Source organism: Anolis carolinensis, chromosome 3, assembly GCF_035594765.1.
Source record: "Anolis carolinensis isolate JA03-04 chromosome 3, rAnoCar3.1.pri, whole genome shotgun sequence".
NCBI lineage: Eukaryota > Metazoa > Chordata > Lepidosauria > Squamata > Dactyloidae > Anolis > Anolis carolinensis.
The window spans coordinates 119,269,737-119,292,940 of NC_085843.1; the positions used below are offsets into that span (position 1 = coordinate 119,269,737).

General features: G+C 38.2%; 1 protein-coding gene across 14 annotated transcripts in view; it reads right to left on the reverse strand.

The window, feature by feature from the left end:
- The window catches only part of mcf2l (MCF.2 cell line derived transforming sequence like), a 149,648-nt gene that overhangs the window by 55,915 nt on the left and 70,529 nt on the right, over nt 1-23,204 (reverse strand). For all 14 annotated transcript variants that reach the window (XM_008107009.3, XM_062977287.1, XM_008107010.3 and 11 more), the window contains 2 exons: nt 15,585-15,668; nt 13,076-13,190 (listed from right to left, as the gene is read on the reverse strand). In XM_008107009.3, coding sequence (XP_008105216.1) covers nt 13,076-13,190; nt 15,585-15,668 — 199 coding nt within the window. The remainder of the gene's footprint in view (nt 1-13,075; nt 13,191-15,584; nt 15,669-23,204) is intronic.

The following is a 23,204-nucleotide window of genomic DNA, read 5'->3' on the forward strand; positions in this document are numbered from 1 at the left end:
TAGACTCTTGAACTTCAAATCACTTTATGGTGGGATTTCTTTCTTTGGAGCTTTAAACAGATGGGAATCTTTCAGGGGTGGCTTGATTGTCTGATCCTGCATGGAAAGGGTTAGATTAGATGGTCCTTGAGGTCTTTTATGGTTATATGTTCAAGAACGCAGTTTCCCTGTTCCATGATAATGAATCACATTTATTCTTGTGTTGAATGCTGAAAAAGCTGGTATTTAATACACATGTATTTTGCTCTGTTTTGATTCTTATTTAAATTCCAGATAAATGCCTTAGATGGACCATAACATGCTCCTCCTAGCTCTGCTGGCACCCTTTGCCCTGACACACATATACTAGCCAGCCTCAGAATAAAATGTTCAATGCAAATCGTGAGGGTGAGCGTTCATCTCAAGCAGGTAACAGATGCCATGTTGTGAACCAGAACTATTTATAATTCTAGCTGGCAGCATGGCCCCTACTCCCAGTGTGATAAATGCCTATCTACAGTGTTTGTCGAATGAATTTTACAGGGAATTCATTCCAGACCAGCACTTTCAGGCAACCAGCCCCATGAACCTGAGCAACTTATTGTACAATAGCTAATATTTTAGCCATGCAGGATGTGCTCTGGTGAAGGGCAATAAGCTTTGACAAATTTGAGGTTGTACTGGTAATTAACTAGGGATCTGAATGCTAATATTTAAGTCACCACATTGTAAAGTATAGCAAGTTAGCAACCTGAAAATCTTTTCATTAAGCAGGCTATGGGGCTTTGTATCTTTTCCCTTTTGTTTGGAAGAGTGACATATGATCTCATGTACTTAGGGGAAAGGGTGGGAGTTTATAATGCATGGGATTTTCGAAAGTAACTTTCCCGAAAGGGTGTATAAGAAATAATATGTTTGTCATTTTGAAGATCACTGCATTCTCCAAGGTATGGGTGGTGGTAAATTCAATATAAATCATGAGTCAAGTATTTCTTCTGGCATGAGCATGTTTTTTCTCTTTCTACTTTTTCCCAAAGAACTGTGAAATATTAATGATAAAAGTTTTTACCCTTCAATTGTCAGAGACAGAACGCCACCAAATAGAGTACAACACAGTTTATTAAAGTTACAGAACACAAAAATGCCCGTAGTAAACAAAGGACTAGGCAAACACTTGTCTTCAGTGTGAAAAGTAACAGAAACAGCTCCGTTTGAACTAAAACGGTTCGAAGGAATAAACCGGATTAAACAGGAGTTTAATCCGGATTAACTCAAAAATGCTTACTTCAGCCTGGCAGTTTAAACAAATAAAAGTTGGTAAACAAAGGTCAAAATGAACATCAAACGCTGGCAGCAGATTTCTCTCTGCTACCAAAAAGCTACAGATGAGTAACTTAGGCTGTTACTCCTCCGTGCAACGAGCGAAATCCGGGTCCAGGCACATCAATCAGGATCACGGCGGTCAGCAGGGTCCCAGTCCGGTCCGAGGTCGAAAGCCAAGTGCGGGCGTCTAAGTTCCACGAGTTCCACCGATAGCCACAGAAGGGATAGTCCAAGGTCGTAGTCAGTCAGTCAGTCCAGCGTCAATCCAGAGTAGGTAATTAATGTCCGTCAAAAAGACGACGGAGGTCCAAGCTATCAAGATTAAACACAAGTTGCACAGAAAAACCCCACACAGTTCCTCCCGCCGTCTATGCCCAGTGTCCTTGGTAACTTACGTATCCAGCAACGAATCACACCCGTCTTCAGGAAGTTCCCCAACAAGAGCCCAAGCGTTCGTCCAGATTACCTTGCCCAACGCAATTAGCCATTGATCCTAAACCCCATTTTATCCCAGTTCATAACTCCTCATCGCTGTCAGCTGCTATCCTAATTCCAGGTGCCTCATCATCATCATCCTCATCAGAGCTAAAACACCTTTGACTACGCCCCACAGCATCCCCAGCTGCGGATCCCGCTCCATCCCTCCAGCCCGTCCATGGGTCTGATCCTGCAACCCGCCAATCGCCTCCCATGCTATCAGTGCCGGTGACACCCAAATCCTCCCTCGCACGAGTCCACTCCATGTCATCCTCCTCTGAGCTAACCATCTCTTCCTCCATTCCCTCGGTAAAACCCTCAAATGAGTCTTCATCTGTTGGTTCTGCAAATAAGTCCCGGAGCCGTTTCCTTTCATGCTCCTCAAAAGAGTCTGACTCTCGAGGAGTCTTACGACCCCGTCTCCCAGTACCGGAGCCAGAAGGCTCAACCATAACATCAATAATCCGGAATTGAGGTGTAGCCCAACAATTAGAAATACTAAGCCTGCTATATATTCCTCCCATTTAAAGCTATGTTGCAATCCACATGTGGAGACATATCCATGTTATCTTACTATTTGCTAACAAATAAGAACAGGCTCAGAGCATCCACATGAGAAGGGCAACATCTGGATTTTCACATGAGTCATATAACCCCTGGGATAGTTAATACTGACCTAGATTGCCTAATGGCCTGAGCTTTATAAAATGCTTTTGAAAATTGTATTAGAAGTACAGCATTCCATGTGTCTTTGAGTTTATATGCTACGCCATTATTATGCTTTTATCCCCAATTCTTTTAACAACCTCATACATAGTTTCTTTGATCATACTACAACCTTGTATTAATTGGTATGTCATCTGCTAGAACTTTCACTTCACATTTACCTCACTATTTTATAACCCCACAGCAAGCCGTGTGAAACATTCTCTTTTTGTAAACATTATTGTCATCTCTGTATAAAAATACCATGAGGTTTAGTTGTTTAGACAGAGAACAACAATATCTTGAAGCCATATTCTATTCCTGTGTGAGGTCAAGCTGAAAGGATACAAGCTTTTTATAACAATCATGATAAAACCCCCAAAAAAGAATAAGTGTACATAATATCTAAAAAAGTTATTATCATCCCTCATCTCAATCTAAAAAAAACCCCAAAAAGCAAATCTATGCTTTATCAGTGACAGTGTGTGTATGTGTATGAGAAGATTTTGATTACTACAATCATTTTACTACAATCATTGTCCATATAGTTATTAGAAAATGTGTAAATAGGTTGATATTAATCTATTGCATTTGAACATAAAAACATTTGGGTTAAAAGAGAAATCTTTATATTTATACACTAAAAACTCTATAATCACATTGTCCATATTCTAAACAGATACTTTATGTTTAATTCAGTTTCATCTTTGGCAACTAAAGAAGGTGGAAGCCAAAATATTTTATTCTGGATATAGATAGATTCTATTTGTTAAGAGTTTTTTTTAACAAATGAATGTGTAAAGCACATGTATATACACACATAGATAATGAACCCCCAGTGGCGCAGTGAGTTAAACCACTGAGCTGCTGAACTTGCTGACTGAAAGGTTGGAGGTTCGAATCCGGGGAACAGAGTGAGCTCCCACTATTAGCCCCAGCTTCTGCCAACCTATCAGTTTGAACATATGCAAATGTGAGTAGATCAATAGGCACCATCTGGGGGGTGGGAGGTAATGGTGCTCCATGTAGTCATGCTGGCCACATGACCTTGGAGGTGTCTACAGCTCATCGGCTTAGAAATGGAGATGAGCACCAATCCCCAGAGTCCAACACAAATAGACTTAATGTCTGGGGAAAACCTTTACCTTTACCTACACATATACTAATGTTTCTATTTTAATTGTTTTCATATAGTTATTTGAAAATGTATGCGTAGGTTAGAATTTTTCTTGTTTTACGTGTTTTGGTCAGTTTGTAGGTTGCAATTTTTTTTTTTTTTTGCTTACCTTGGAGTAACCTTCAAAGAACCCAAGAGGAATAGCTTCTGAGTAAATATATATAAGATTGCCTTGCAACTTGATTAGTTAATCTGTTATTTGCACAGTTTAACTAGTGACACATGTTTTTCAGGGACAGAAGGAATGAGAGCTCAGAAAACACAAGGACCAGAGTTTCTATGTGTAGTGTGATGTCATTTGCATCAGCTCTTAATCAACTAGAAAACAGATTTCCATCTTTAGTTTCAGTTTAAGTTGTGAGAATTAAATTACTGTCATTTTGAAGAGAAGCTGAGTGGATATAATTAACAGCCAGTTGAAGTTGAGGAAAATCCTATTCGGAACAACTCATCCCTCAAGAATTATATATGCTTTGGGTCATGGAAGTTGGGATAAGGGCAATATTTGATAAGAAGGATACAGAAAAAAATGATATCTGAAGGAACTATGGGAAAACTTCACTCAGAAAGGACCTTCTGAAGAGCGAGATATGTAGAGGGATTTTGTATATACTTTTGAGAGCAAGTGCAACTCAGCTCTCAAGCTTGTGTTCTCCTGTCTTACTTTCCTTATCATCTTCCTGCATGAACATTTCAGGTCTTTCCTCCAGTTTTAGAGTTCATTAGCTCATAGGTTGAGGTAAAGGTTTTCCCCTGACATTAAGTTGTCATGTCCAACTCTGGGGGTTGGTGCTTATCTCTATTTCTAAGCCAAAGAGTCGGCGTTGTCCGTAGACACCTCCTAGATCATGTGGCTGGCATGACTGCATGGAGTGCCATTAGCTCATAACAATACCTTTTTTTGCACAAAAGGAAGTCTAATTACTTTCAGGTTTGAAATAAGGCCAAAGGCAGATCTTTACAGGCCTAAAAGAAAACTTCCAAAAAGAATGAAATTGTCAATAGCATATCTACCAAAGATTTGGAGAACTCTTACTGGTGTTGGAGGATCAAAATCTGCAGGGAATTTCAAGGTCCCCACAGGCTTTGAGGATACATGTGGCCTAGAGATCACAATTTGCCCAATCTGGTCTTGTGAATTTGCCTTTGTACGTCTGGTTTGATCTTGTGACCACTGTTATCTATTCTCTAGTAACAAGTTACTGCAAGATACTCTACCCGAAGGCTATATTTGTCGATATTTGAAGGCTATTTGAATTCAGAAGCTATTTCTTTCCCAATTCAGCTGGAATTGGGATAGATACATTGTGCAAGTTATAAGACAGCTTCACAGTCTTTTCCATCCCTTGTTCATTTTTAAACACAATGTAAAGTTCTCTATGGTTCTGATATCTAAATGTCCATATAAACATCACCAGTCATTATGCAGACACCTTACTATGATAAATCATGGCCATCAAGCAAATGGCCTTTCTCCAGGTTCATTATTTATAACATAAAATATTTTTGGACTACCCTCTGCCAAGCTTACAAAGTTGAAAATGTTGGCTTTCATTGGCTATGATTTATTAAAGCATTATACATCTCAGATCCAGGTAATTTGAATTGCAGTATTATTTCATATGAACTAGCCTAGTGTAAACCCTCTTTCCCACCAACTTCAAAGGTACATCTGGTGGAAATGCAGGAGAAAGCCTTCCCTGTGTCTTATCCCAAGCTCTAGAACTCCTTTCCCAGATAAGTTAGACTGGCCTTGCAGCTTCAAAGCCCGGCTGCTTCCTGCCTGGGGGATTCCTTTGTTGGGAGGTGTTAGCTGGCCCTGGTTGTTTCCTGTCTGGAATTCCCGTGTTTTCAGTGTTGCTCTTTATTTACTGTCCTGATTTTAGAGATTGTATTGTTCTGTATTATTATACCACAGTAATTATTATATATTATATTTATAGTCTTATATTATCTGCTTAGAACTGGATTATATGAGGTTCCTTTTACACAGCTGTATAAAATCCACACTGAACTGGATTATATGGCACTGTGGACTCAAGACAATCCAGTTCAAAGCAGATACTGTAGATTATTCTGCCTTGGCATTCTGACTATGGGGGTTGCTAGGATACAAATTGGGCGGGGCCTACCCTTCTGACTGCCAGCAAGGGGAAAAAACAGGTTTTCCTCGTCCTCTAATTTGGACATTATTTTTCTAGGTTTTTTGGTTGAAAGACATATTTTGGATGACTATGTATTTTGTGGCCAAATTTGGTGTGATTGGGTTCAGTGATTTTGTTGTTTACTCCAGAATCTCACTTATCCAACATTCGCTTATCCAATGTTCTGGATTATCCAACACAGTCTGCCTTTTAGTAGTCAATGTTTTTGTAGTCAGTGTTTTAAATTCATTGTGATATTTTGGTGCTAAATTTGTAAATACAGTAATTACTACATAGCATTACTGTGCATAGAACTACTTTTTCTGTCAATTTGGTTGTATAACATGATGTTTTGGTGCTTAATTTGTATAATGATTGCCTAATTTGATTTTTAATTGGCTTTTCCTGAATCCCTTCTTATTATCCAACATATTCACTTATCCAACGTTCTGCCGGCCTGTTTATGTTGGATAAGTGAGACTCTACTGTATATTGATAATCTTATATTATCTGCTTAGAACTGGATTATATGAGGCCCCTTCTTCACAGCTGTATAAAATGCACACTGAAGTGGATTATATGGCAATGTGGACTCAAGATAATCCAGTTCAAAGCAGATAATATAAGATTCTAAATGGGTTATATAGTTGTGTGGAAGGGCCTTGAGTCTACACTGCCATATAATCCAGTTAAAATCTGATAATCTGTATTTTATAGGCAGTGGGGAAGAGGCCTAAGTGAGGCCTAACTCTGCCTGTCCCCTGGGCTGAGTGGGTTGCTAGGAGACCAAGTGGGCGGAGCTTAGCCTTCTAACTGGCGGCAATTGGCTAAAAACAATTATTCTTCTCCCTCTAATTAGAACTTTATTTTTCTTTTTTTTTGTTGTCTTGTCCTTGAGGCGTGGATGAGGGGTTGTGTTTTCAATTTTTGAGGTTGTGGGGTGTTTAGTTTTGTTGTTTTGTCGGTTGCCGGGATTCCATCACTCTATATATATATATATATATATATATATATAAAAATATTTTGGTATCCATTCTACTGTATATTTTGGTCTCCATACATAAGGTACATTTTAAAACTAGATTTATGCATGGGTGAGCCCTTGAGGAAAGAGAAGTTATTTAAAATGCTGCACTTGTTCACAAATAAGCAGGTACTTTGTGATTTGGTTTCACCTGTATTTTCTGGCAGGTTGCTGGTCATCACTAATTTCTAGTAAAAGACATACAAGAACTGTGGGTATTTTTGTATGAAATTGTAAAAAAAATGACTCAGTGTGTCAAAGAACTTCATTCCTAATGTTGACATTCAACATCCTTTAGCAACCTCTAGTGGCTCTTATAAAAAGTGAATTCAAACGACTGTAAAAACTAAAAACATTGAGAAAATAAGATTAGAAACAGAAATAATCAGAAATACGGGTTGCCTCAATTTTGATCTAATTCTGAACTAATGCTATTTCACTGCCCAGTATTGCTTTGTTTGGAAAGGTAAACTTATTCATGCATATGAGTATATATTTAGGTTTTTTTTAAAAAAAAAAACCATTCTAATTTGTTTCTTGCCTGAAAACCAGTGTGGTGTATTGGTTTTAGTGTTGGACTATGGCTCTGGAGGCCAGGGTCCCAATTCCTAGCCAGGCATGGAAATCCATTGAATGATTTTTTGCCACTCTCAAACTAAGAATTCTTGTCCAAATTGCAAAATGCCATCTCCGCAACACGAATAAGTCCATGTAATAATGGTAATAATGACCAAGATTTGATAAAAATATCTGGTGATGGGAACTCTTTCCAGCAGTGGAATTGGGAAGAAGTGATCTCTTCATTGTAATCCAATTCCACTATTTTCCAAAAACCTATTCTGGAAGGCTAGGAAATCTTCTCTAGGCAATCTCTGAGTGGAATAAATGGTTCAAGCATGATGGGGCATGGAAGAGAAGTGAAGAAAGTTCTATCTTAATGCCCATGAATTTAAACTATTGAGTGTTTATTTCTCAGCAACAGCTAGTGATCTGGAGTAGAGTTGATGAGATGCAAACAAAATGTTGAACACTGAATGGAGGAAGACGGACCTTGACACAGGACTAATGTATTCTGAAACCTGTATTTCTTTGATTCTTTTCAAAGGCATAGCATTTTTTGTATAAGATGAACATAAAAGAATATTGAGACAAAAGAAGCTCTGTCAAGCTTACAAATGGCTTACAGAAAAAATAACTACTTGAAAGCAAGGGCTGGGGATAGTTAAAATGTGGAAGAGATGAGAATATTTTTTTCTATGATAAAAGTTCACAAGTTTCCCAATGACAACCCTTTATCTTCCCAATAGTTACTTCCCCGCATTTTCAACAGAATGGCACTGGATGAACAGATTTTTCACAAGACCTAAGTGAGGACCTTTCTAATTACATGAAATGTTCAAGTCTGAAAACTCCATGAACTTCCCTGACTCCAGAAGTTTTGTAGGGACTCCACATCATAACACAAGCCTTTCAGAAACAGCAGATCTTTGGCACACTGTGACAGTTATCTCACCTAAGATATCCTAGAAGGCCAAGTTATCTTTGAGCTTTAGATAATATTTGTGGCAGAATACTCAGGGACAGGAAGTCTTTTGTTGAAAAGGTCACACTTTACAGACCAAAGGAACGGACTTTCCCACAAGCAAAACATTTAGTGTAAAACTGTGATGACTCATGGGCCATGTAGTCCCGTTCCTAGTGCTGTTGTGACAGATGAAGAGGAAAACTTGGGTTTTCCACCATTTCAGCCAGAAAAGGAACTTTCCCAGCCAGAAATGGAGCCCTTGCACCTGCAGGAGGTTTGTCTTCCAGAAATCTGCCAAACAAGCCCTGAGTCAAAATCTCCCCCTTTTTCTCGCCGTAATTATTATCTCCAGCAAAAAGGAGTGCAGCAGGCTAATCGCAGGAGCTTGAGAATTGCAGCAAAGCATTCAGATGATTAAGCCTGCTCCCATGAGAAATTTTAGGGAGTCATACATCTGGACACAGAGATTGACTTTCGTTTCTGATTCCCCAGAGAAGTGTTCTCTGGTGGGAAAACGAGGCCTATTTAGGTTCCTTGCTCCCGAAGGAATCTTGCGGAGTCAATTCGTCAGCTACCGGAGCAGCGTGTGTGGACAGCTACTCCTGCTCTCAAGCCTTTGTTCCTGTTCCAAGCCTTCGTTCCCAGCCTTGTTTTCTCCCCGGATCTTGCCTTGTTTCCCGGACCTCGCCAAGTAATTACCACGGATCTTGTTCTTGCTCCTCGTTTCCTTGTTGCCTTGAATCAAGCTTTGTGTTCCAAGAATCAAGTTACTTTCTAGCCTTGCTCAAGTTCATGGACTAAAGGACCTTGTCATCTCCCCTCACTTTGCTTGGCAAAGTGAGTGTTTCGGTTATTGGATTACAACTTTGGACCTTAATATTTCATATTGGACATTGTTTCTTGGGACTAATTTTGACCTTTCCGGAAAGGTCTATTTCTGGACTATTTCATACACTTGCTTTTATTAACTTTATATATTCCTTCAATAAAGATATTAGATAGATTCTGGCCTCTGTGTATGGTTATTGGTGCTCTGCAGCCTGGGTTGTGACAAAAACATTCTGTGGATTTATTATTTTACTAATTGGTTTTGTTATGTTTTGTTGGCTTTATGGTTATGAGCATCTATTTGATTTTTCCCCAAAATTGGAAGTTCCATATACACTTTCCTTAAACAAAATAAAACACATAAATAAAAGTAAGGAGCAAGAAGAAATGACCCCTCAGAATAGGAAACCTAGAGTACTGGGCAACTATTTAAAAAATCTAGAATGTGGTGGAGGACTCCATAGTGGCTATTAAGGTGTACAGCTTTATAGGTGTAAACAAATCCAGACTAAATGTGCTGAACAGTGTCGAACAATCCCCTGCCAGCTTGAAACTGGCAGGGGATTGCTTAAAGACAATGTCAGTGTACTTTTTTGGTATTGTGCAAAAGGAGACATAGCAATCCCCTTTTGAATATTTTACCATGAAATTCCTATGATGGAATGATCCAAAATGAAACAAGAGATTGTGTCAGAAGATAAGAGACCCAGGACAATAGGTACTCAATGAGTTACTGGGGAAGATCAGTTAATGACAGAACTAGAGCTGTTGATCTACTCAAGGGGGAAAGGAAAGTACAAAGCAGAACAATATTTATTATAGGAACATGGAATGTGAAAACTATGAATCAGGGGAAATTAGACACTGTAAAACAAGAAACGGAATATAAATGTTGCAATATTTTGGGTAAGCAAGCTAAAATGAACAGGAATGGGAGATTTTGAATTACACAATTACATAGTTTTACTCAGGAAATGAAAATCTAAAAAGAAATTGGGTAGCATTAATAGGGAGGAGAGATGCAGTAAAAGCAGTTAAGAGATAAAGTGTCAAGTATGACTTAATAATATCAATAAGATTTCAGGGAAAATCTATCTAAAGTTTATGCCTCAATCATAGAAACAGAATAGGAAGAAACTGAAAGATTCATGAGGAAATTGATAATATAGCAAAACAGGACATGTTGGAAATCACAGGCAACTGGAATGCAAATACAGGGACAGAGCAGAACCAAAGATTGTAGGAGAATTTGGCTTAAGATCAAGAAATGAAGAAGCAAAGTGACTGATGGAATTTTGCATGATCAACAGTTTGTTCCTCACAAACACATTCTTCAGGACACCAAAGAAGTGGCTGTGTACATGGACATCACCTGAGGGCCAACAATCTACTGAGCGCAATTCAAACTGCTGGCTATAGCCTATAAAACCCTAAACAATTCTGGCCCAGCTTACTTGTCCAAACATATCTCCCTCTATGATCCACCTCGGAGGTTAAGATCGTTGGGGGAGCCCCTGCTCTTTATCCTACCACCCTCACAAGCAGGATGGGTGGGGACGAGAGACAGGGCCTTCTCAGTGGTAGCCCCCTGTCTGTGGAACTCCCTCCCTAATGAAATCAGGTCAGCCCCCTCCCTTCTGTCCTTTAGGAAATAAACTTAAAACATGGTTGTGGGGCCAGGCATTAGAGCAGCAGACACAACGATAATAATGGAAATGATTTATGTGATTGACATGGACAGACCTCAGATTATGACTTTGAATTGATGTAATTTTAAATGGATGTTTTTAACTATTTAATTGTAATTGCTATTATAATTGTTGTGTTTGGCATCTAATGATTGCCAGCTGTGAGGTCGCCCTGAGCCCACTCCCCGGGGAGAAATGATGGGATATATAATGATGTATGATATAAATAATAATAAATAACAAAGAAATCATAAGAGAAACATATAATTGGAGGCATATAATTAAAAATATTTTGCATTATGAAGCCTAATTGACTAAGAATTAGAAGAACTCTGGACTGAAGCCATATTGTGAAGCCATGGAGACCTGAACATCCATAGATTTTGAGAATCAAACCCCAGCTAGGGCCTACTCTATTGCAGTGCAGGGCTGAGGAAGCTCTGTCTGAATACAGGCAGAGTGTCCAGACAACAGTAGTGAGGGATCATGACTGATATTTTTTTCAACATGTAGAAGGTCATGTTTCCCATTCCTATTCCAGTAATCAAGATACTTTCTATGTATTAAGTAGATTTTTCTGCATAGCATCTTTCTTTAAAAATGATTTTCATTTCCTGGTTTTTGAAAAGATTACAAGCAACAGGATCAATATAGAAATGGAACTGGGCTATATACAGGAAGTCTCTAAAATGACTAACCTATACAATAATGTTTACTGAGGGCAGAAACCATACCAGGCATCAGCACACAATTAAACATTCCTACATACTCCCATACCATAAAGATTTAGAAATATAGGTATTTGTATGAGAACAAATATTCTACGCAATTCAAAGGACTAGACTCATTGAAATACCAAAAGTAAATGCTGCTACATCATTTTCAGCAAGCTCAGTTTTCACTTCTTCTAAAAGACAATCTTAAAGATTACTATAACAAGGTGTTCACAAAGACACAGCATAGAAGTCTTTAAGAGCAATGCCCTTTCTGAAGAAGTATAACCTAAATTCCCTTGATGATCTTTCTAAGTCAGGAATATGATAGATTTCATATGAATCACAGTACAAGAGCAGACTGCTATTTTCAGCAGTTGCACAGAAATAGTTTGAAATACCTGTTTTATATTTCTTTCTATGAGATCCGTTTTTTTTTTTAAAGGGTGAAGGACTTTTGAGTTCAACAAGTCTAAATTATGTGGGAATCTAGTCCCCACAGTTTCACAATAATGCTTTTACTCTGGCTGGTCTGGGAATAGTGCATAACTGAAACTCCCTTGTGATTATTTTTTTCTAGAGCTCTCATCATGTTCTGTAGGATCTTCCATGGGTACAATATTTTGTATTTTAATGCCTAATCGGAAAAACAGAATTCATACCAGGATAGTTATGAGGTCACATACACATAAATGGATATGCCATTGAAACAGAAAATATTCCAAACATAGTATCTTATCAATTCCTGTTCTTTCGTTCTGTTCATTTCAAAAGAAAAACAAACAACACAGGGCTTTGCATGCTTCGCAACAATATTATCATTGGACAATACTGCACAGAAAAATGGATACAATAGTCACAAAACTTTAAAAAATACTTTGACTCAATTATGATAGTCCTTTTACATAACCAAGAGAGTGAAGGAGGGGTTGTTACATTGCTAACTTCTAATACACCATCCCTAGACCTTGTTTCGTTTTGTATTTGGCACTAACATGAGCTGGACAAAGAAAATCAGCAATACTGTGGGGAATTCACACAACAATAATGCTGCTTTTCACCAGTGCTATTTTTCTGTATCCTTTGGCAGGTCTTCCCTGAAAAGTTGAAGTACAGTTGAAACACTTATATCAGTGTGGTCCAACCTGAGGCCCATGGTCCGCATGCGGTCCATCAATTCATTTTTGTTGGCCTTTGCCCTTCTTACTGGAAAAATATTTTAATTTAACATTTGGAAAAAAAGTTTATCCTTCTTACTCCTTTAGGTTTTTAAGAGATGTTTCTTTCTAGAATGTCTCTGGCCCTCACATTCCTATACTAAAGTTTGATTGGCCCTTGGGTAACTAAAGGTTGGGCCACACTGGCTTACATCAATGCTCCATTCTTTACTTGTTCATAATATCCTGAACACTCCCTATCATTTGTAACATAGCAAAGTAAGCATTAACATTAATTTAGTAGGCAGCATTATTTCCTTGTGCATGGGCCTTACCTGGGGATGTTGGTGAGATATGTCAGGACATTCTGAAAATCGTTCTCTGGAATTTCACTAAATGTTGAATATTCCGGAAAAGTGATAACAGGACAACCATCTTTTCCACGTCCACCTAACAAGAAAAAGCAAAGTTACAGATTCACTTTTGATGATCAAAATAAAATCAAAGCATTATCATAGAACAATTTACTTATTTGCAGCCCCCATCTCCTTAGGGACCAGCCCCCCACATATTGTGTGCACTGATGCAAACTTCACATTCCCATATATTTGCCTCTGTCTTCCTCGCGTATCTGCATCTGTGTACTTGCAGGGATGATATGGCCATACTATTTTGGCTAGTAAGTACAAGAACTCAAAAGTTTTTAATTGTTATTACAATATGAATGGTGATAAAATGTGGCAAGAGTATCTTATTTATAAACAAACACTGAAGGAAAGCAGGGGGTGAAAGGCTTTGAAATACAACATAATGCTGCAACGTGTGAGGTTTTTTAAAATGAAAAACTGCCTAGATCCAATTTTTGCAACAACAAGAAAGGAAGTTACATTTCTTAATTAGTTAATTTCATGAAGTAAATCAGGCAGTAGGTACGTGTGGCCCGCATATATATTGCCGTTCTCATAATCACTGAAATCCTGGATGTAGGGTCAAAACATCTGGATGGAGAACAATAGTCCACACATAGGATAGATAGGCAGTTGTGACAGATAGAGATGGGAAGGCCTGGGGAAAAAATGGAAAAATTAGGGGGGAAACAGTTTCCCTCTCCGTATTTTCCCAAAACCATTTTTTTTTCTGGAAAAATTGAAAAAAAGTGTGTAGAAACAAAAAGTCTCAGAAATCTTTCATTAAGGACTTTGTGTTATATAGTTTGAATACCATGTCATGGATATATCATTTATAATTGGAAAAGGACATATTCTACGCACTTTTCAATTTTTCCAGAAAAAAATGGCTTTGGGAAAAAACCTGAAAAAACCCTCTTTCCCCCAATTTTTCCAAGTTCTTTCCAGGCCTTTCCATCTCTAATGATACACCAAATGAGCAAATAAAAAGACATCTTGAAGTCCATGAAGTAACTGTCAGAGCAGACTGTTAGAACCTCTAGCATCAGACATTTTATTGCACTCTATGAACCACCAAAACAATTGTTTTCTTGATATTTTCTGATTTCCAGGAGAGATAGCTGAAAAATTGAAGATCACGTTTTCTAAATAGCCTGACACTTAGGCAAAATATCCAGAAATTAAAACCAGAAATGTGTTTTTAAATTGTAATTAAGATGAGCTTTAGTTTATTTTGATACTGCAAAGTCAGCAAATTTCAGTGGAAATGGGAGAATGTTTGACAGGGCATCACCAAAACTGACAAATCTGCAGTATTATATCTTGCAGGAATGTAATTCTGGCACATTTGTAAGAATTAAAGAAGTGTGAAATGAATTAAAGTTTCCAAAAGCTAGCCATTGCCGGCTTCTCAATTGCATAACAGAAGACTAAAGTGAATGTATTACAAGACCAAAGATTCAAAATACATATCATATTTGTTACTTGGGAATACTCCAGACTGTTCTTGTGCTATCTTTCTAATATCAGCAATCATATTCAGATGTCATTAGGAATACTAAAGAACCATAAAACAATATAAAAGGTTTCAGCTTTGTTAGAATTAATATTTCTGCCTAATCTAATATTTCCTCCATTAATGCAATGTTAATGTAGGAAAACAATGTGACAGTTGTTCAAATAACAGTGTGTTTGCTTTTGCAGTATCTGTGCCACATAACTACAAAATGAGTTGTGTTTCCTCCTGTACAAAATGAAGGATGAAACGTCAGCAAATGCAACATCAATTCTGTTGGTGGAATGACATACTGTATTTACTTTATTTAGATTTGCATAATAGGGTAATCTTAGTGCTGAGAAAAAACAATAGGTGAAGCTGCATCAGGATCACCTGGAGCTTCTATTTGAGGGATGTTATTTGTAATTCAATTGTCATAGCTCAATACTACATAATCCTGGGATTTGTAGTTTGGAGAGGCATCTGCATCCTTTAGCAGAGAAGGCTCAAGGCCTTGCGAAACTACATCCCCCATGTTTCCATAGCATTGAACCAAGACAGTTCTACAGCATAGATGCACCCCAAGATTTGTTTTTCATTGCTGAAAACTTTGGTGTTTTAACACAATTGCTTTTAAAGATGGAATTCTAAGCAGTCTGCAACTGTATTGGGCACCTTTTGACACTGCACATTACATTTGTCAGCAAATACTTTTTTGGTTTTAGGGTTTTGAAAATTGAGGTGATCATTAGATTTGATGGCATGTTAGATTTGAATAAATATGGGTATCTGGCTACTGGTTGCTGTACAAAGTTCATTTTATGAGCTGACGTTTCTCAGACATAGAAAAACATGTACAAAAAACAATTATTTTAGAATATAATATAGAATCCTTCAACATACTTCTTAAACATCTAACAGGAGCATTCAATGTCTCACCTGACAGGAAGGCAAACTTTTTCCTCAGCTGGACCTCAATCTCTTCAGCACACAGGGGAACGATATCCTGATGCATGATTTCATCTAAAAGAAATCCCACAAAAACAATTCCTTGTAATTTTATGTAGAAATATTTGCTCTTCGCCTATGCATTTATTTATCAATGTTTACCAGTTTTTGCCATTTTATAATTTTATTGAACCTCCACTTGAAATCATGTCATAAAACCAATTAAAAGTAAATACCCAAAATGTGAACATTAAAGCCCAAAATAGTAAAAACATAAACAATTGGTCTTCTGTCTTCACATCCGTGGATTCAACCAATTACAAATCAAAACAAATATATGGAATGTAGCTGGTGGATTAGCAGTAGCATATTTGCTGGAAAAAAAAAGATTCTGATTCTAGTCCTTCTTGGGCTCACTCTCCTCTGGGGTTCTGCATAGGAGGATAAATGGGCACGTTGTGTAGCAGTCCATGTAACCTGCTAACCTGTCCATGGAAGTGGGGTTGGTTGGACTGGATGGCCCATGAGGTCTCTTCCAACTCTATGATTCTATGATTCTATGCCTGTGTTTCTGCAAAACACTTCTATACACTCATGGGTATGGTATGTCCCAGGGCCTTTCCCCCCAGTAGGAAAGGTCCTTGCTCATCATAAGGAGCTCTGGAGAAAACTGGCTTCCTGAGGGACTTGGATGAGCATCTGGGGTTGTCTCTACTACAAGAAAGCTGACAAGCCACTGTGTGCATATGACACACTATGCATGGCACACAGAACCTTCCCACTGGAGAGTTGTGACATTTATCCCATCTGTTTTTCCATTTATCTATGCAAATATAACTACAGGAACACACTATATATGTTTTCCTGAATCCTCTTCACTCTCTATAGACCAGGACTGGGCTGCAATAAAGATTCAGAAGCCAGTTCTCACTCTTAGGATCTTCTAGGAGTTGCAGATGCTGCCAAAATGCCCCCTTTCACAAAATATAGAGGTAGTTCCTCCTGGTTTTGTAAAATAGCTAATTTTGATGTTATGAAATATAGAAGATATTGCATCTTGTTTAAAAGGAAAACTATCAGGAGGGCAATTCACATCCAATTCTTGGACCACAAGAAGTTTGGTACAAGAATAAAGCGCTGCAAAAACAGAGTTGAGGAGGCACATGTGAACCCAGGGTTGTACTTTGCCTACTTCTATACAAGACATAATATATATGACTATATGACTATATCTATTTCTGAGGGAACTATCAGCAGATATAGAGGGTGAACAAGATTTTGTTCATGTGTAACATTTCAAAGTGCCTACACTAGAAGAGTCTTACACGAGCTATGCCAAGTAAACATAAGAAATAGATGGGCCAGGAAAACAGATGTATTTCCTTTCCTCCACCCAATGCAATGAATGTACACACAAACACCCTAATACCACATTGCATTCCAACCAGTATTTATCTATAATTTTCAAGTGAGGGGATTACAGAGCTTGCTTGGTGAGCATCTTCTCCTGTTGTAAAACTGGGAAGAACAAGAAACGTATACACCTTTTAACCCTTTTAACCTTGAGGTTAAGAGTACAAATGCTTCAAGTTGAGAATTAAAATAACAATTAGAAGAGGATAATTAAAACAGAGAATATGAACTAGAACGAGCTGAGCACCCCTTTCTCATAAAGTTTTCATTTGGATATACCATGGACAGCACCATCTCTCACAAATTTTCCTATAGTATCATTTTAATAATGCATATTTTTTCATTATTGTATCAAACACGTAGATAGCTTTCACCACATATATTCACTTACAGCCTTGATATCTATCAGGGCTGTGTCTGCACGTAAAGGCTACAAAATAGACATGTATGCCCATTACATGTGATACTATAATTGAGGATATTGTCGATTTCTTAGGTGGAAACACTACAAGCCAAAGGTAACTGAAGAATTCCTAGTGTAAGGATGGGAAAGCCCCAAGAGAGCTTCTGCTATTCTGAGCAGGCAGAATTGAGTGATATATGTTAGTGGACTGATTCATCAGAAAACACCTTCCTTGTAATTTGTGTAAACTGCATATACAGTTTTCAAGACTATAGCATCTGAACAGAGATTTGAACTTTGGTTAACTAGAATTACTCAAACCATGATACCACAATGACTTTCAAATCTCCAATGGGAATGTCAAAATGTTGGGTCAGTCCACCTTTTTATAGCTTGGGAGTGGAAAAGACAGAACAGGTTTAATATCAGCTTTGTTCCTTGGTTGTATCCCCAGAAAGCATTTAGCTGAACCAATTGGATCATAGGGTCAGGACTAGTCTGGTTTTTTTTTTCCATGTCAGGAGTGACTTGAGAAACTGCAAGTCACTTTTGGTGTGAGAGAATTGGTCATCTGCAAGGATGTTGCCCAGGGGACGCCCAAATGTTTGATGTTTTACCATCCTTGTGGGAGGCTTCTTTCGTGTCCTCGCATGGGGAGCTGAAGCTCGTAGAGGGAGCTCAACCGCTCTCCCCAGGTTCGAACCGCTGACCTGTCGGTCAGCAGTCCTGCCAGCACAAAGGTTTAACCCAGTGATTCTCAACCTGTAGGCCCAGCAGTGGGCCATGAAAATGAAAATCTCATCAGCAAACCTCCTTCCACTTTATTTATTTATTCAATTTCCACTCTTCCACAGAGCTGACCATTGCATTTGATAGACCACATCAGCTCTAGATTATTAAATATGGTTTTCTTTGCGCAAGCAGATGGCGACTGCTGGATGGCATATGTTCTGTATCAGAAACTAGAGCTAATGTGGTCTAGCCTATGCAGTTTCCTGAATCAGCACCCCAAATAACCAAACCGAATTTAAAGTTGATCAAAACCTGATTCGTAATCCTTTTGGTACTAATGTTGGAGAGGGGTCCCTGGTCAAAGTGGTCCCTATTCAAGTGGGCCCTGGTCAAAGTGGGCTCTAGTCAAAAAAAGGTTGAGAACCACTGGTTTAACCCATTGCACCACTAGGGGCTCCAACTAGGCTGGGTGATATACAAAATTAGTCCAAAATAAGAACCACAGATCACATAAAATATGACTGGATCATACTAATTTCATCACACATGATGGGAATGAGTTTTCTATAAGAAGAGATATGTGGTTTCTTCTAGTACAGGGGTCCCCAAACTTAGGATCGTGGACCGGATGTGGCCCTCCAAGGTCAATTACCAGGTCCCCACACTAAACTTTAGACTTAGGGTGGCCCTGAGTCTGAAACGACATGAAGGCACACAACAACAACAATCCTCATTAACTTGATTATCTCATCAGTCAAAAACAGGCCCACACTTTCCATTGAAATACTGGTATGTTTATACTTTTTTTCAAGTTTGGCTCCCCAGCCGTCTAAGGGACCATCAACCAGCCCTCTGCTTAAAAGGTCTGAGGATCCCTGCTCTAGTACCAATAAGAAATCACGATTACCCACAACTTTGCTATTTTGAAGCTCTGGAGTGATTTATGTCACTTTTCATATTTTAGCAAGTTTAAATTTAGGCCCCTTGAAGATATAATTATGTACCTTCAGAAAAATGCATGAATTACGGATGTTCTATTTTAAGCACATACATTTCATAATTGAGTATTACGTCTGGAAAATGAATAGCTCCTCACAAAACACAAGTGACTGTATTGTAGTAGTCTACAAGACATATCCATTTTTAAAAAAGAGAAGTTCCTTATATTATGACTTAAAAGCATGCCATTCATCATTGACAAGTGGGGAATTGAAACCCTGAAGCAAATCTTTAATTTTGAATCCCTTTGGGGTCTTACCCTCCTCCCTACTAACAGTTTAATGAGCTCTGAAAGTAAGGAGTTGGAAATTACAAAATGGTTAAACTCTAGGAACCTTTATATATCAAATGAGTGAATATTAACTAACTAGAAAAGCAGCTGCCTCCTAGAAGTTCTTAACTTGAAGTCTAGCAAGTTCTTCTTAAGAAATGCAATTAGAAGCTAACTTTTGGAAAAAGAACCAAAATTAGAAAATGTATCTCCTAAACATATCATTAGCTTCACAAGAAAATCCAAAGAAAAGCATAGTTTTCATCCATCATTTCTCTCACTTTCTATTTTGTTGTTTGTATCTTGGTTAATTTGTAACCTCAATGTATTAATGACTCAGAGGTTAAAGCATCTTGCTACTAGCTGAAAATCTACCACTTTTTTTAGTAACAACTTCAAAATATAGTAAGTTAAAACTATGGATGTGACTTTTGTTGTCAAGCATGTGTCTAAAATCTTGAAGTGCATAAATATGTGAGGGGAAGTCATAGGGAGGAGGGAGCAGGCTTGTTCTCTGCTGCCCTGGAGACTAGGATGCGAAACACTGGCTTCAAATTACAGGAAAGGAGATTCCACCTGAACATGAGGAAGAACTTCCTCACTGTGAGAGCTGTTCAGCAGTGGAACTCTCTGCCCTGGAGTGTGGTGGAGGTTCCTTCTTTGGAGGCTTTTAAACAGAGGCTAGATGGCCATCTGATGGGGGTGCTTTGAATGAGATTTTCCTGCTTCTTGGCAGGGGATGGGAATGGATGGCCAATGAGGTCTCTTCCAACTCTTGTGTAAATTAATGTGCACAATAAGGAAAACATATAAAATTCTTATTAGTTCAGTGGATCACTTCTAGCTGGAACTATTAGATGGCTAGCTATCATCAGGAAAGTCAAAATTGATTTTCTATTTATCTGATATAAGTGTTTAATCAGAAACAAGCAGAAACTAGCAAATACAAGTATCACTGTAGTTTCCAATTTTAAAATGTTGTTAGACAGGGCAAAACCTGACTGGGGTGCAATTGCACTACACAACTGATGTGCTATGATTCCACTTTAACTGCCATCACAACATAGTATGGAATTTTGGTATTTGTAGTTCAAGAGGGGCATTTAAAGTTCTTGGCCAAAGTGTACTAGTGCTTCACCAAATTGCAAACCCTAGGATGCAGCCATGGCAGTTAAAGCAGAGTAACAGCCCCACAATTATGGGACCCAGGTGTCTTAACTTTTTAAAGAAGTTGACTCTCCACAATCTCTCCACTCCTCTCTTCTCCACAGCACAACTAATGATTATGTGGGTGATCAATTGCCAGCATCAGGTCTTGATCTGAATTTATCTCACAACTCTGCATATCTTTTCTAACTGGAGTTGGCGTGGGATAGTGGTGGAAAGCTATAACAAGGGCAACCAACTACCATCTCCTACTGAAAACACACCCAAAAAGTGAAATTAAAATGCAAACTCGCCAAATGTTCCTACCTCATGTTGTACTCAACCTCAATCTTTTCTTTACCAGTTATATGAAATCAAAAGGCTATCTAGTGATATTTTTGCCACAATTTTCTTAGTTTTCAACCTTAAAAATCCAATTCACATTCCCAGGTTGGCAATCTGAGAGGATTTCAGCAATATGTTAGACATAGTGAAACAGTTTTTCCATTGGTCTACTCTAACCAAGTTACCAAACAAACAATGAAGAAAGTGTAATACAAAACTCAATTGAACTTACAGTTAGGTGAATGTAGTACAAGGAGATTGCCTAACCACCTTGTCACTTAAGAAATAATAATAACCCCACATTCCTTTCTTAAATAAGACTCAAAAGTGTTCCATTAAACCCATTTAGCTACCATAACATTTTAATCACATGAATTATCTTAGCTCTTCAATGTAGCTGACCTTGACCGGTTTTTCAAAGCACCATCACCACAAATAAACTCTGGATGCAACACTATGCACTCTTTCTTCAGCATAAGCACCAGTGAACACAGACTAAACTTACTTCTTCCAAGTAAATATTCATAGGATTAGGATTTATGAACACAGAGATTTTGTTCTAGACATGCTTGTTTGCATGCTTGTATGTTCCTGCCATGTTGCGGAACTCCCTTTCAAAATAATAACTAGACTACTGTTAACCAAGGGGAACAGCTTTCTAAATTTTGGGGCACCTTATTCATCTTGGGATGGTGCAGGTCAAGTCAAATAACTCCAGGAAATAATATGGACTTGTTTTCACATTGGCCAAGAGATGGGTAACCTGAATAGCCCATTACCAAGTTCATTACATATGTTTAGCCCACTTGCAATTCACGAAGTTACAAAGCTTAATCAGGTAACATTAATAAAAGTTGCCCATAGTTAACCCATGTATGTGTGTTGCCTCTTTATTTGCAGTGGTTGAGCAGCAAACTGTTTCTCTAATGGTCTTCCTCAGCCCTACCAGAAATATCAGGAATAGAATTGAAATCCTCTGCATCCAAAGATGGTCCTGCTCTTAAGGATCCCTAATCTTCAACCCATTGGAAGATCTTGTCTAACATCTAAATCCAGAGTCTCTCTTTCCCAAAGGGATCTATATGTCCAACAAACTAGTTTACATAACTGGTAGTGTAGTTTGTCTTTTATGTTTTATAAACATCAGTTTGTATACAATTTTTATAGCTTGCATTGTGAAATCTATATGTTAGGATATGTCAACAATTTGCAAAATTTTAACTTGGCAGTATGACAGCAAAATCACAAGAAGGAAAATGAAACTGCTGGTTGTGAATTCAAAAGCTATGACCACCAATAGATAAGAAAAAATGGGAAGTCCACATTTGCGTTAAGAATTTTGTTAAGAATATGAAAGTCATGAAGTTTATGAAAGAAACTGAAAGCTGGCCTTAGAAGACCTGATGGGAGAATTTAAAAAATAAAAACAAGAGGAATTTTGATCTAGAAGGTTTTTTTTTTTCATGTCAGGAGTGACTTGAGAAACTGCAAGTTGTTTCTGGCATGAGAGAATTGGCTGCCTGCAAGGACATTGCTCAGGGGACACCTGGATGTTTGATGTTTTACCATCATGTGGGAGGCTTATCTCATGTCACGGATTCGAAATGCCAACCTTTTAGTCAGCAATTCAGCCAGCACAAGGGTTTAACCTATTGTGCCACAGGGGATCTAGAAGTACAGAGGGTTCAATAAAACTATGCATAAACTATGCAAACATCAGTGTCAGAAGCCAGGGTGGTGGGTTGCGCTCAGTGTGGGATGAGGGGTAATTGCATCGTGGGTGGTGGGTTGTATGTTTATGCGTATATGTTTGCAATGTGTATTGTGGGTGTATGATAATTTTAAAATAAAAATATTAATAATAGAAAAAGTAAATAAAATGATTTTTTTTTAAAAAAGAATTTTGTTCACCCTGCAATGAAAAAGTGGGGTGTTAACCGCCATCATTTTCAGGTTGAGAACTAATTCTAAACATGAAAAAACTAAAACTGATAAATAATTTCCCTAATTTCCATCTCTTCTTAAAAAATATTTACTGCGGAAGAGGTGAAGGGACCACATATTTTCTCTTACGTCTATCCCAAGCCAATGGACAGATGGACAATGTGTCTCAGAGAATCTCCCTTACATGAAATTATTTCCTTTAGATTAATAAGATAGCATTATAAAGCTTTATCACTATGGGGAGCGAGTGTGGTAGAATAGTTGGACCAAGACTTGAAAACTGGGTTCTATTCCTCATGGAGCTATGAAGCTCACTGGGTCACAAGCTGTCTTGGACCAGTCACTCTTTCGCTGGCTG